Raw genomic sequence first — 13,010 nt, forward strand, 5'->3', positions numbered from 1 at the left:
GCAATTTGATCACTGGTTCCTCTGCCTTTTCTAAATCCAGCTTGTACATGTGGAAATTCTCAGTTCATGTACTGTTGAAACCTAGCTTGGAGGATTTTGAGCATTACCTTGCTAGCATGTGAAATGAGTGCAATTGTGCAGTAGTCTGAACATTCTTTGGCAATGCTCTTCTTTAGGATTGGAATGAAAACTGACCTTTTCCAGTTCTGTGGTCACTGCTGAGTTTTTCAAATTTGCTGGCATACTGTGTGCAGCACTTTCACAGCATCATCTTTTAGGATTTGAAATAGCTCAATTGGAATTCCATCACCTCTACTGTCTTTGTTCATAGTGATGCTTCTTAAGGTTGACTTGACTTCGCACTCCAGGATGTCTGGCTCTAGGTTAGTGATCACACTATTGTGGTTATCTGGGTCATTAAGATCTTTTTGTATAGTTGTTCTGTGTATTCTAGCCACCTCTTCTTAATAGCTTCTGCTTCTGTTAGGTCCATACCATTTCTGTCCTTCATTGAGCCCATCTTTGAATGAAAGTTTCCCTTGGTATCCCTAATTTTCTTCAAGAGATCTCTAGTCTTTCCCATTTTATTGTTTTCCTCTATTTATTTGCATTGTTAACTTAGGAAGGCTTTCTTACCTTTCCTTGCTATTCTTTGGAACTCTGCATTCAGATGGGTATATCTTTCCTTTTCTCCTTTGCCTTTCGCTTCTCTTCTTCTCATAGCTATTTGTAAGGCCTCTTCAGACATCCATTTTGTCTTTTTGCATTTCTTTTTCTTGTGGATGGTATTGATCACTGTCTCCTGTACAGTGTTACAAACCTCCATCCATAGTTAGTTCTTCAGGCATTCTGTCTATCAGATCTAATCCCTTGAATCTATTTGTCCCTTCCACCGTATAATTGTAAGGTCATACCTAATTTAGGTATGATTTAGGACATACCTGAATGGCCTAGTTGTTTTCTCTACTTTCTTCAATTTAAGTCTGGATTTGGCAATAAGGAGTTCATGATCTGAGCCACAATCAGCTTCTGGTCTTGTTTTTACTGCCTGTATAGAACTTCTCCATATTCAGCTCCAAAGAATATAATCAATCTGATTTCGGTACTGACCATCTGGTGATGTCCATTGTGTACAGTCGTTTCTTGTGTTTTTGGAAGAGGGCGTTTGCTATGATCAGAAAATGTTCCAATAATGGGTTTCAATGTAGCATAAGACATAAGTACTTACTAAAGGACTCTTTAGCTTTCACTGTTCCCACAGGACTGTCTTCAGGCACATCTTCATAAACAGAGAAAGTGTACTTAGGCCTTTCAAATTCAGCAGGTGCCAGAGTCGTCTGGAGAATGTGTATGGTGACTTCAGCATTAGTGACAGATGTGAGCCCACCACCATCTCGAGCACAGACCATCAGCAGAAGTGTGGTGGATTCCAAATGACTAAGAGTTGATGTTAAGTAAATAATCCCTGATAGGAGAAAGAGAGAATTAAAAGGCAGATAACATGCAATAAATATGTACAAGCAACATTACACTGGCCTGCTAATGCTACTGTTATGGCTGCTACTGGAGTGGGCCACGTTGTGCTCAGTATTCGGTAAAACATTACTCTGCATGTGTCTGTGAGGGTATTTTTGGGTGTGACTGAGTCAAACAGATTGGCTTCCCTGCTGTGAACAGGCCTTATCCAGTCACATGAAGGTCTAACTAGAACAAAAGGGCTGGTCCGCCCCCAAATAGATGAGATCCCTCTTGCCTGACTACCTTCAGCTTGGCACAGTGCCTGTTTTCCTTTCCTTTTGAATTGAACCTAGACTTCCTGGCTCTTCCTGAGTCTTGAGACTGCCAGCCTCAGCCTTGAGCTACACCGTGGGTTCAGCAGGTCTTGAGTTTATCAGCTCACCTGCAGATCTGGGGGCCTGTTAATCTGTGTAATCTCTATAATCACAGGCCCAATTCCTTCAATAAATGTACACACACACACACACACACACACATATACACATCTTCATATTTATATATGTCCTTTTAGTTCCATTTCTCTGGGGAGCCCTAATACATCCACTTTCCAATCAAAGAACTTGAGAATATTTGCAAAATGATGGTCCAAATTCCACCAAGTAAGCAATATTTCCTAGAGCTTAAACTTTAAGTCATCTTGGAAATACATCAGTTAACCAGGAAAAAACAAACTGTTGCCTTCCCAAGGCCTTACTATCATATCTGCAGCCCGGGATGAGGGACAAGCAGAGTACATCTCATAACCCAGTGTAGTCTAGGCTAATGCCAGGTTGTCAGGTGATCACCATCTGCCCAGGCACCAGAACTTAAAGCCACAGATGAGGCTGGAGTCTTATCTTCTGGGGTATCTGCCATAGCAAGACCAGAGAGCAGCTCTTTTTCAGGGAACTCCATTCTCTTTGTTAGTGAGAGAATAAAATATTAATGGATGTGGGGAAGAAAACTTCAAGAAACATTAAAACTGTTAGGTAGGAAGTTAGGCATGAGCAACCATGGGTTGCTGGCTGAAAGGGATACAAGCTCACAGATATGCTACAAAAATAACCATAGAGACTTTTCCAACCCCTGCACATATACTCTAGACACACAGTGATACAAACTTACCACAGGGGCTTTTCCAGGTAACCTTAGGCAACTAAGGGCCAACCAAGGGCTCACAAATATTCTACATCTGATTATAACAAAGACTGAATTATGGGAAGATATAAACAACACAGCCTGCTATTATATAACTTGCAATTGTCAATTGGCTTTGAGTGTATGCTCATTTGCATTCCCTTTCATTGACTGGTAGTAGGCACAAACCCTATTTTGCACAAAGCATAACCCAAAGGAGGAAACATGAAGTATAAAAAAGGGGAAACTAACAGGGAAAAATGGCAACCCCACTCCAGTACTCTTGCCTGGAAAATCCCATGGACGGAGGAGCGTGGTAGACTGCAGTCCATGGGGTCACTAAGAGTCGGATATGACTGAGTGACTTCACTTTGACTTTTCACTTTCATGCACTGGAGGAGGAAATGGCAACCCATTCCAGTGCTCTTGCCTGGAAAATCCCATGGACGGAGGAGCGTGGTAGACTGCAGTCCATGGGGTCACTAAGAGTCGGATATGACTGAGTGACTTCACTTTGACTTTTCACTTTCATGCACTGGAGGAGGAAATGGCAACCCACTCCAGTGCTCTTGCCTGGAGAATCCCAGGGACAGAGGAGCCTGGTGGGCCACCGTCTATGGGGTTGCACAGAGTTGGACACGACTGAAGCAACTTAGCAGCAGCAGCAGCAACAGGGAAAAAGAAAACTCTTTTGAGGTCAGCCTGCTCCCATATCATGGGAATGTCTGTCTAACAAAAGATTTATCTGCTTGAGGTGAACTGAGCTATAACTTGTCTGTTGTTTTAAACCCTTTAGACTACTGTTCCAAATTTTTGTTGCAATGAGGCAAGAATCAAGGAAGAAAAATAAACCGACCTGACAAAAGCATGAGGATAATTTAGGTGTATACACAGAGAAGAAGGTGTAAATGGTTAAGTTGAGGAGAGATCCAGTAGTGCTGAGAAAACCAATCATTTGAACACCGACACAAGCTTCCCTAACCAAGAAACCTTGACAAGCCACCTGTACAAACCCACACACAGCAAGGAAATGCCACAATAAAGAGAACTCCACAAATTGCCAGAATACAGAAAGGACACCCCAAACTCAGCAATTTAAACAAGATGAAGAGACAGAGGAATACCCAGCAGGTAAAGGAACAGGATAAATGCCCACCAAACCAAACAAAAGAGGAAGAGATAGGGAATCTACTTGATAAAGAATTCTGAATAATGATAATGAAAATGATCCAAAATCTTGAAATCAAAATGGAATCACAGATAAATAGCCTGGAGACAAGGATTGAGAAGATGCAAGAAAGGTTTAACAAGGACCCAGAAGAAATTTAAAAGAGTCAATATATAATGAATAATGCAATAAATGAGATCAAAAACACTCTGGAGGCAACAAATAGTAGAATAACAGAGGCAGAAGATAGGATTAGTGAATTAGAAGATAGAATGGTAGAAATAAATGAATCAGAGTGAAAAAAAGAAAAACGAATTAAAAGAAATGAGGACAATCTCAGAGACCTCCAGGACAATATTAAACGCTACAACATTCAAATCATAGGAGTCCCAGAAGAAGAAGACAAAAGAAAGACCATGAGAAAATACTTGAGATAATAGTTGAAAACTTCCCTAAAATGGGGAAGGAAATAATCACCCAAGTCCAAGAAACCCAGAGAGTCCCAAACAGGATAAACCCAAGGTGAAACACCCCAAGACACATATTAATCAAATTAACAAAGATCAAACACAAAGAACAAATATTAAAAGCAGCAAGGGAAAAACAACAAATAACACACAAGGGAATTCCCATAAGGATAACAGCTGATCTTTCAATAGAAACTCTTCAAGCCAGGAGGGAATGGCAAGACATACTTAAAGTGATGAAAGAAAATAACCTACAGCCCAGATTACTGTACCCAGCAAGGATCTCGTTCAAATATGAAGGAGAAATCAAAAGCTTTACAGACAAGCAAAAGCTGAGAGAATTCAGCACCACCAAACCAGCTCTCCAACAAATGCTAAAGGATAGTCTCTAGACAGGAAACACAAAAAGGGTGTATAAACTCGAACCCAAAACAATAAAGTAAATCTCAACAGGATCATACTTCTCAATAATTACCTTAAACATAAATGGGTTGAATGCCCCACCCAAAAGACAAAGACTGGCTAAAAACAAGACCCCTATATATGTTGTCTACAAGAGACCCACTTCAAAACAGGGGACACATACAGACTGAAAGTGAAGGGCTGGAAAAAGATTTTCCATGCAAATAGAGACCAAAAGAAAGCAGAAGTAGCAATACTCACATCAGATAAAAGACTTTAAAACAAAGGCTGTGAAAAGAGACAAAGAAGGACACTATATAATGATCAAAGGATCAATCGAAGAAGATATAACAATTATAAATATATATGCACCCAACATAGGAGCACCACAATATGTAAGACAAATGCTAACAAGTATGAAAGGGGAAATTAACAATAACACAATAATAGTGGGAGACTTTAATACCCCACTCACACCTATGGATAGATCAACTAAACAGAAAATTAACAAGGAAACACAAACTTTAAATGATACAATAGACCAGTTAGACCTAATTGATATCTATAGGACATTTCACTCCAAAACAATGAATTTCACCTTTTTCTCAAGTGCACACAGAACCTTCTCCAGGATAGATCACAGCCTGGGCCATAAATCTAGCCTTGGTAAATTCAAAAAAATTGAAATCATTCCAAGCATCTTTTCTGACCACAATGTAGTAAGATTAGATCTCAATTACAGGAGAAAAACTATTAAAAATTCCAACATATGGAGGCTAAACAACACGCTCCTGAATAACCAACAAATCACAGAAGAAATTAAAAAATAAATCAAAATATGCATAGAAACTAATGAAACACAACATTTCATTTCATAGAAAATGAAAACACAACAACCCCAAACCTGTGGGACACTGTAAAAGCAGTCCTAAGGGGAAAGTTCATAGCAATACAGGCATACCTCAAGAAACAAGAAAAAAGAAATAAATAACCTAACTCTACACCTAAAGCAACTAGAAAAGGAAGAAATGAAGAACCCCAGGGTTAGTAGAAGGAAAGAAATCTTTAAAATTAGGGCAGAAATAAATGCAAAAGAAACAAAAGAGACCATAGCAAAAATCAACAAAGCCAAAAGCTGGTTCTTTGAAAGGATATACAAAATTCACAAACCATTAGCCGGACTCATCAATAAACAGAGGGAGAAAAATCAAATCAATAAAATTAGAAATGAAAATGGAGAGATCACAACAGACAACACAGAAATACAAAGGATCATAAGAGACTACTATCAGCAATTACATGCCAATAAAATGGACAACGTGGAAGAAATGGACGAATTCTTAGAAAAGTACAACTTTTAAAAACTGGACCAGGAAGAAATAGAAAATCTTAACAGACCCATCACAAGCATGGAAATTGAAACTGTAATCAGAAATCTTCCAGCAAACAAAAGCCCAGGTCCAGACGGCTTCACAGCTGAATTCTACCAAAAATTTAGAGAAGAGCTAACAACACCTATCCTACTCAAACTCTCCCAGAAAATTGCAGAGGAAGGTAAACTTCCAAACCCATTCTATGAGGCCACCATCACCCTAATACCAAAACCTGACGAAGATGCCACAAAAAAAGAAAACTACAGGCCAATATCACTGATGAACATAGATGCAAAAATCCTAAACAAAATTAGAGCAATCAGAATCCAACAACACATTAAAAAGATCATACACCATGACCAAGTGGGCTTTATCCCAGGGATGCAAGGATTCTTCAATATCCACAAATCAATCAATGTAATACACCACATTATCAAATTGAAAAATAAAAAACATATGATTATCTCAATAGATACAGAGAAAGCCTTTGACAAAATTCAACATCTATTTATGATAAAAACTCTCCAGAAAGTAGGAATAGAAGAAACATACCTCAACATAATAAAAGCTATGTATGACAAACCCACAGCAAACATTATCCTCAATGGTGAAAAATTGAAAGCATTTCCCCTAAAGTCAGGAAGAAGAGGGTGCCCACTTTCACCATTACTATTCAACATAGTTTTGGCCACAGCAATCAGAGCAGAAAAGGAAATAAAAGGAATCCAAACTGTAAAAGAAGAAGTAAAACTCTCACTGTTTGCAGATGACATGATCCTCTACATAGAAAACCCTAAAGACTCCACCAGGACATTACTAGAACTAATCAATGAATATAGTAAAGTTGCAGGATATAAAATCAACACACAGAAATCCCTTGCATTCCTATACATTAATAATGAGAAAATAGAAAGAGAAATTAAGGAAACAATTCCATTCACCATTGCAATGAAAATACTTAGGAATATATCTACCTAAAGAAACTAAAGACCTATATATAGAAAACTATAAAACACTGGTGAAAGAAATCAAAGAGGACACTAATAGATGGAGAAATATACCATGTTCATGGATTGGAAAACTCAATATAGTGAAAATGAGTATACTACCCAAGTAATTTATAGATTCAATGCAATCCCTATCAAGCTACCAACGGTATTCTTCACAGAGCTAGAACAAATAATTTCACAATTTGTATGGAAATACAAAAAACCTCTAATAGCCAAAGCAATCTTGAGAAAGAAGAATGGAACTGAAGGAATCAACCTGCTTGACTTCAGGCTCTACTACAAGCCACAGTCATCAAGACAGTATGGTACTGGCACAAAGACAGAAATATAGATCAATGGAACAAAATAGAAAGCCCAGAGATAAATCCATACACCTATGGACAACTTATCTTTGACAAAGGAGGCAAGAATATACAATGGATTAAAGATAATCTCTTTGACACGTGGTGCTGGGAAAACAGGTCAACCACTTGTAAAAGAATGAAACTAGAACACTTTCTAACACCATACACAAAAATAAACTAAAAATGGATTAAAGATCTAAACATAAGACCAGAAACTATAAAACTCCTAGAGGAGAACATAGGCAAAACACTCTCTGACATACATCACAGCAGGATCCTCTATGACCCACTTCCCAGAATATTGGAAATAAAAGCAAAAATAAACAAGTGGGACCTAATTAAACTTAAAAGCTTCTGCACAACAAAGGAAACCATAAGCAAGGTTAAAAGACAGCCTTCAGAATGGGAGAAAATAATAGCAAATGAAGCAACTGACAAACAACTAATCTCAAAAATATACAAGCAACTCCTACAGCTCAATTCCAGAAAAATAAACGACCCAATCAAAAAATGGGCCAAAGAACTAAATAGACATTTCTCCAAAGAAGACATACAGATGGCTAACAAACACATGAAAAGATGCTCAACATCACTCATTATTCAGAGAGATACAAATCAAAACCACTATGAGGTACCATTTCACACCAGTCAGAATGGCTGCGATCCAAAAGTCCACAAATAATAAATGCTGGAGAGGGTGTGGAGAAAAGGGAACCCTCTTACACTGTTGGTGGGAATGCAAACTAGTACAGCCACTATGGAGAACAGTGTGGAGATTCCTTAAAAAACTGGAAATAGAACTGCCTTATGATCCAGCAACCCCACTGTTGGGCATACACACTGAGAAAACCAGAAGGGAAAGAGACACGTGTACCCCAATGTTCATCGCAGCACTGTTTATAATAGCCAAGACATGGAAGCAACCTAGATGTCCATCAGCAGATGAATGGATAAGAAAGCTGTGGCACATATACACAATGGAGTATTACTCAGCCATTAAAAAGAATACATTTGAATCAGTTCTAATGAGGTGGATGAAACTGGAGCCTCTTATACAGAGTGAAGTCAGCCAGAAAGAAAAATACCAATACAGTATACTAATGCATATATATGGAATTTAGAAAGATGGTAACAATAACCCTGTATATGAGACAGCAAAAGAGACACTGTTGTATAGAACAGTCTTTTGGACTCTGTAGGAGAGGGAGAGGGTGGGATGATTTGGGAGAATGACATTGAAACATGTACAATATCATATATGAAACGAGTCACCAGTCCAGGTTCGATGCATGATACTGGATGCTTGGGGCTGGTGCACTGGGACGACCCAGAGGGATGGTATGGGGAGGGAGAAGGGAGGAGGGTTCAGGATGGGGAACACGTGTATACCTGTGGCGGATTCATGTTGATATATGGCAAAACCAATACAGTATTGTAAAGTTAAAAAATAAAATTAAAAAAAAGAAAAAGAAAACCAATAATTTATTATTGCCAATACCACCTATTGGTGTGTTAGTGTGGAAACACAAAAAGAAGTCTAGCATAACCAGTTTAAGAAATGAAGATGTTAGTTGTATTTAACAAAAAAATAAACACACACATAAAATGTTAGATGCATTTACATATAAATAAATGTGGCTGAACCATAAGGAGTCTATCACAACACAACTAGCTCTAAGCATTAGTTAAATGAAGGCCCGACTACTGCAATTTTGCCAGTTTAAGAGAAGCTGGCAAAAATATCAGAAATGTTTGTTTTCCAGGCATTAAAAAAACTGAAACCCATACAATTTCTTTCTTTTTTTTAATCAAATCTGCCCTGTTATAACTCCAATTCCTCGTTTCAATGTTCATTAGAAATTTAGTGAATTTTTCTTATTTCTCCTTGGCAAACACATCATCAACCAGTCAGTTAAGTTCAGTCACTCATTCGTGTCTGACTCTTTGCGACCCCATGAATTACAGCATGCCAGGCCTCCCTGTCCATCACCAACTTCTGGAGTTCACTCAAACTCATGTCCATTGCGTTGGTGATGCCACCCAACCATTTCATCCTCTGTTGTCCCCTTATCCTCCTGCCCCCAATCCCTCCCAGCATCAGTCTTTTCCAATGAGTCAAATCTTTGCATGAGGTGGCCAAAGTACTGGAGTTTCAGCTTCAGCATCATTCCTTCTAAAGAACACCCAGGGGTGATTTCCTTCAGATGGACTGGTTGGATCTCCTTGCAGTCCAAGGGACTCTCAAGAGTCTTCTCCAACACCACAGTTCAAAAACATCAATTCTTCAGCGCTCAGCTTTCTTCACAGTCCAACTCTCACATCCATACATGATCCAATCATGTATGGAAAAACCATAGCTTTGACTAGACGGACCTTTGTTGGCAAAGTAATGTCTCTGCTTCTCAATATGCCATCTAGGTGGGTCATAACTTTCCTTCCAAGGAGTAAGCGTCTTTTAATTTCAGGGCTGCAATCACCATCTGCAGTGATTTTGGAGCCCCCAAAAATAAAGTCTGACACTGTTTCCACTGTTTCCCCATCTATTTCCCGTGAAGTGATGGGACCGGATGCCATGATCTTAGTTTTCTGAATGTTGAGCTTTAAGCCAACTTTGTCACTCTCCTCTTTCACTTTCATCAAGAGGCTTTTTTGTTCCTCTTCACTTTCTGCCATAAGGGTGGTATCATCTGCATATCTGAGGGTATTGATATTTCTCCCAGCAATCTTGATTCCAGCTTGTGCTTCTTCCAGCCCAACGTTTCTCATAATGTACTCTGCATATAAGTTAAATAAGCAGGGTGACAATTAAGTTAAATAAGCAGGGTGACATATAAGTTAAATAAACAGCCTTGACGTACTCCTTTTCCTATTTGGAACCAGTCTGTTGTTCCATGTCCAGTTCTAACTGTTGCTTCCTGACCTGCATACAGATTTCTCAAGAGGCAGGTCAGGTGATCTGGTATTCCCATCTCTTTCAGAATTTTCCACAGTTTATTGTGATCCACACACTCAAAGGCTTTGGCATAGTCAATAAAGCAGAAATAGATGTTTTTCTGGAACTCTCTGGCTTTTTCCATGATCCAAGGATGTTGGCAATTTGATCTCTGGTTCCTCTGCCGTTTCTAAAACCAGCTTGAGAATCTGGAAGTTCATGGTTCATGTACTGCTGAAGCCTGGCTTGGAGAATTTTGAGCATTACTTTACTAGTGTGTGAGATGAGTGCAATTGTGCAGTCGTTTCAGCATGGCTTTTCTTTGGAATTGGAATGAAAACTGACCTTTTCCAGTCTTATGGCCACTGCTGAGTTTTCCAAATTTGCTGGCATACTGAGTGCAGCATTTTCACAGCATCATCTTTTAGGATTTGAAATAGCTCAACTGGAATTCCATCACCTCCACGAACTTTGTTCGTAGTGACGCTTTATAAGGCCCACTTGACTTCACATTCCAGGATGTCTGGCTCTAGGTGAGTGATCACACCATCGTCATTTTCTGGGTCGTGAAGATAATTTTTGTACAGTTCTTCTGTGTATTCTTGCCACCTCTTCTTAATATCTTCTGCTTCTGTTAGGTCCATACCATTTCTGCCCTTTATTGAGCCCATCTTTGCATGAAATGTTCCCTTGGTATCTCTAATTTTCTTGAAGAGATCTCTAGTCTTTCCCATTCTGTTGTTTTCCTCTATTTCTTTGCTAATGATCACTGAGGAAGGTTTCTTATCTCTCCTTGCTATTCTTTGGAACTCTGCATTCAGATGCTTATATCTTTCCTTTTCTCATTTGCTTTTTGCTTCTCTTCTTTTCACAGCTATTTGTAAGGCCTCCCCAGACAGCCGTTTTTCTTTTTTGCATTTGTTTTCCATGGGGATGGTCTTGATCCCTGTCTCCTATACAATGTCACGAACCTCTGTCCATAGTTCATCAGGCACTCTGTCTATCAGATCTAGGCCCTTAAATCTATTTCTCACTTCCATTGTATAATCATAAGGGATTTGATATAGGTCATACCTGAATGGTCTAGTGGTTTTCCCTACTTTCTTCAATTTAAGTATGAATTTATACATTATCATAACCAAAGCTAAATATCTCCTCAGACCTGTGCCAGGCACAGCATCTCCATTTTCTTATCTGACATGATTGTATGTCATTTCACTTGCAGTTCCTTTCTCCTGAACATTGTCCAAATTGATCTGGGAACACATGGTTCCAGATGCAGTCTGACTACAACAAAGAAGAGCAGAAACATTTTTTACTGGAATACTTATAAAATAGTAATGTAACCAAGTATTATCACACCCACATTTGCAGTCATGTCAAAATTGGGGTTCCTACTGATTTGCTGGTCCACCAAAACACTCAATATTTCTGTTATTGATTAGCTTCAAACTTTCTTTATGAAAGTCTATCCTTGATTAAAAAATAAAACCCAAATAATGCAAAAGTATCAATCTACAGAAAAAAATGAAAAATCTCTCTAACCCAATTATCCCCTATTCTCTGGGTATATAGTCTCCTAGAATTAACTCAGTTTTAATTATTGGACATTTAAAGGCTTTTATTTTCCACACAGATGGTGTATTTCCATTATGACAATTAAAAGATTAATGCCTGCCTCAAGTAGACCACAAGCTGGTCTACCTGCTTTCAGACAGACTGCTTCCATATTATTTTTCAAGATTTGGATTTTAGGAAGACTATTCTAATGCAAATATGTATTAGAATAGTCTTCCTAAAATCCAAATCTTGACTTATCATGCTCTCCCAGTTTTCAGGGAAAGTTTAAGTGCCTTATTGTGATAACCAAGCTGCTCAATTAGTACTTTTCCATCTCTGTGGCTCCATCTCACCACTCTCATTGTACAGGACCTCGGCACAGAGAACTATATCTAATTTCCAGAATAGATCTTGTTCTTTTCTATTTGGATTGCTGCATCCCCTCCCTGGAATAACTTCATTTTCTCTGGCAATGATTTCTCAGATCAGATGAGATCAGCCACTCATTCGTGTCCGACTCTTTGCGACCCCATGAATCGCAGCACGCCAGGCCTCCCTATCCATCACCAACTCCCAGAGTTCACTGAGACTCACGTCCATTGAGTCAGTGATGCCATCCAGCCATCTCATCCTCTGTCGTCCCCTTCTCCTCCTGCCCCCAATCCCTCCCAGCATCAGAGTCTTTTCCAATGAGTCAACTCTTCACATGAGGTGGCCAAAGTACTGGAGTTTCAGCTTTAGCATCATTCCTTCCAAAGAAATCCTAGGGCTGATCTCCTTCAGAATGGACTGGTTGGATCTCCTTGCAGTCCAAGGGACTCTCAAGAGTCTTCTCCAACACCACAGTTCAAAAGCATCAATTCTTTGGCACTCAGCCTTCTTCACAGTCCAACTCTCTCACATTTTAAAGCACAGCTCTAGGTTCAGCTGGCACAGGGGACCTTCTACCTCCCACCCTGCTTTGGAGACCGCTCCTCCAGGACCCTGCAGTGGCCTGAGGTCATGTGCCCATAACACATGTGCCACATTGTACTTAACTTTTGTTTAATTGGAGGATAATTTCTCTACAATGCTGCATTGGTTTCTGCCATACAACTATCATAACTATATATTAATATGT

At 39.2% G+C, this 13,010-nt stretch overlaps 1 protein-coding gene across 1 annotated transcript in view; it reads right to left on the reverse strand.

The window, feature by feature from the left end:
* Positions 1-13,010, reverse strand: part of DCHS2 (dachsous cadherin-related 2) — a 324,194-nt gene that overhangs the window by 134,450 nt on the left and 176,734 nt on the right. Inside the window, exon 4 of the mRNA XM_027513497.1 lies at positions 1,229-1,465. Coding sequence (XP_027369298.1) covers positions 1,229-1,465 — 237 coding nt within the window. The remainder of the gene's footprint in view (positions 1-1,228; positions 1,466-13,010) is intronic.

Source organism: Bos indicus x Bos taurus, chromosome 17 (genome assembly GCF_003369695.1).
Source record: "Bos indicus x Bos taurus breed Angus x Brahman F1 hybrid chromosome 17, Bos_hybrid_MaternalHap_v2.0, whole genome shotgun sequence".
NCBI lineage: Eukaryota > Metazoa > Chordata > Mammalia > Artiodactyla > Bovidae > Bos > Bos indicus x Bos taurus.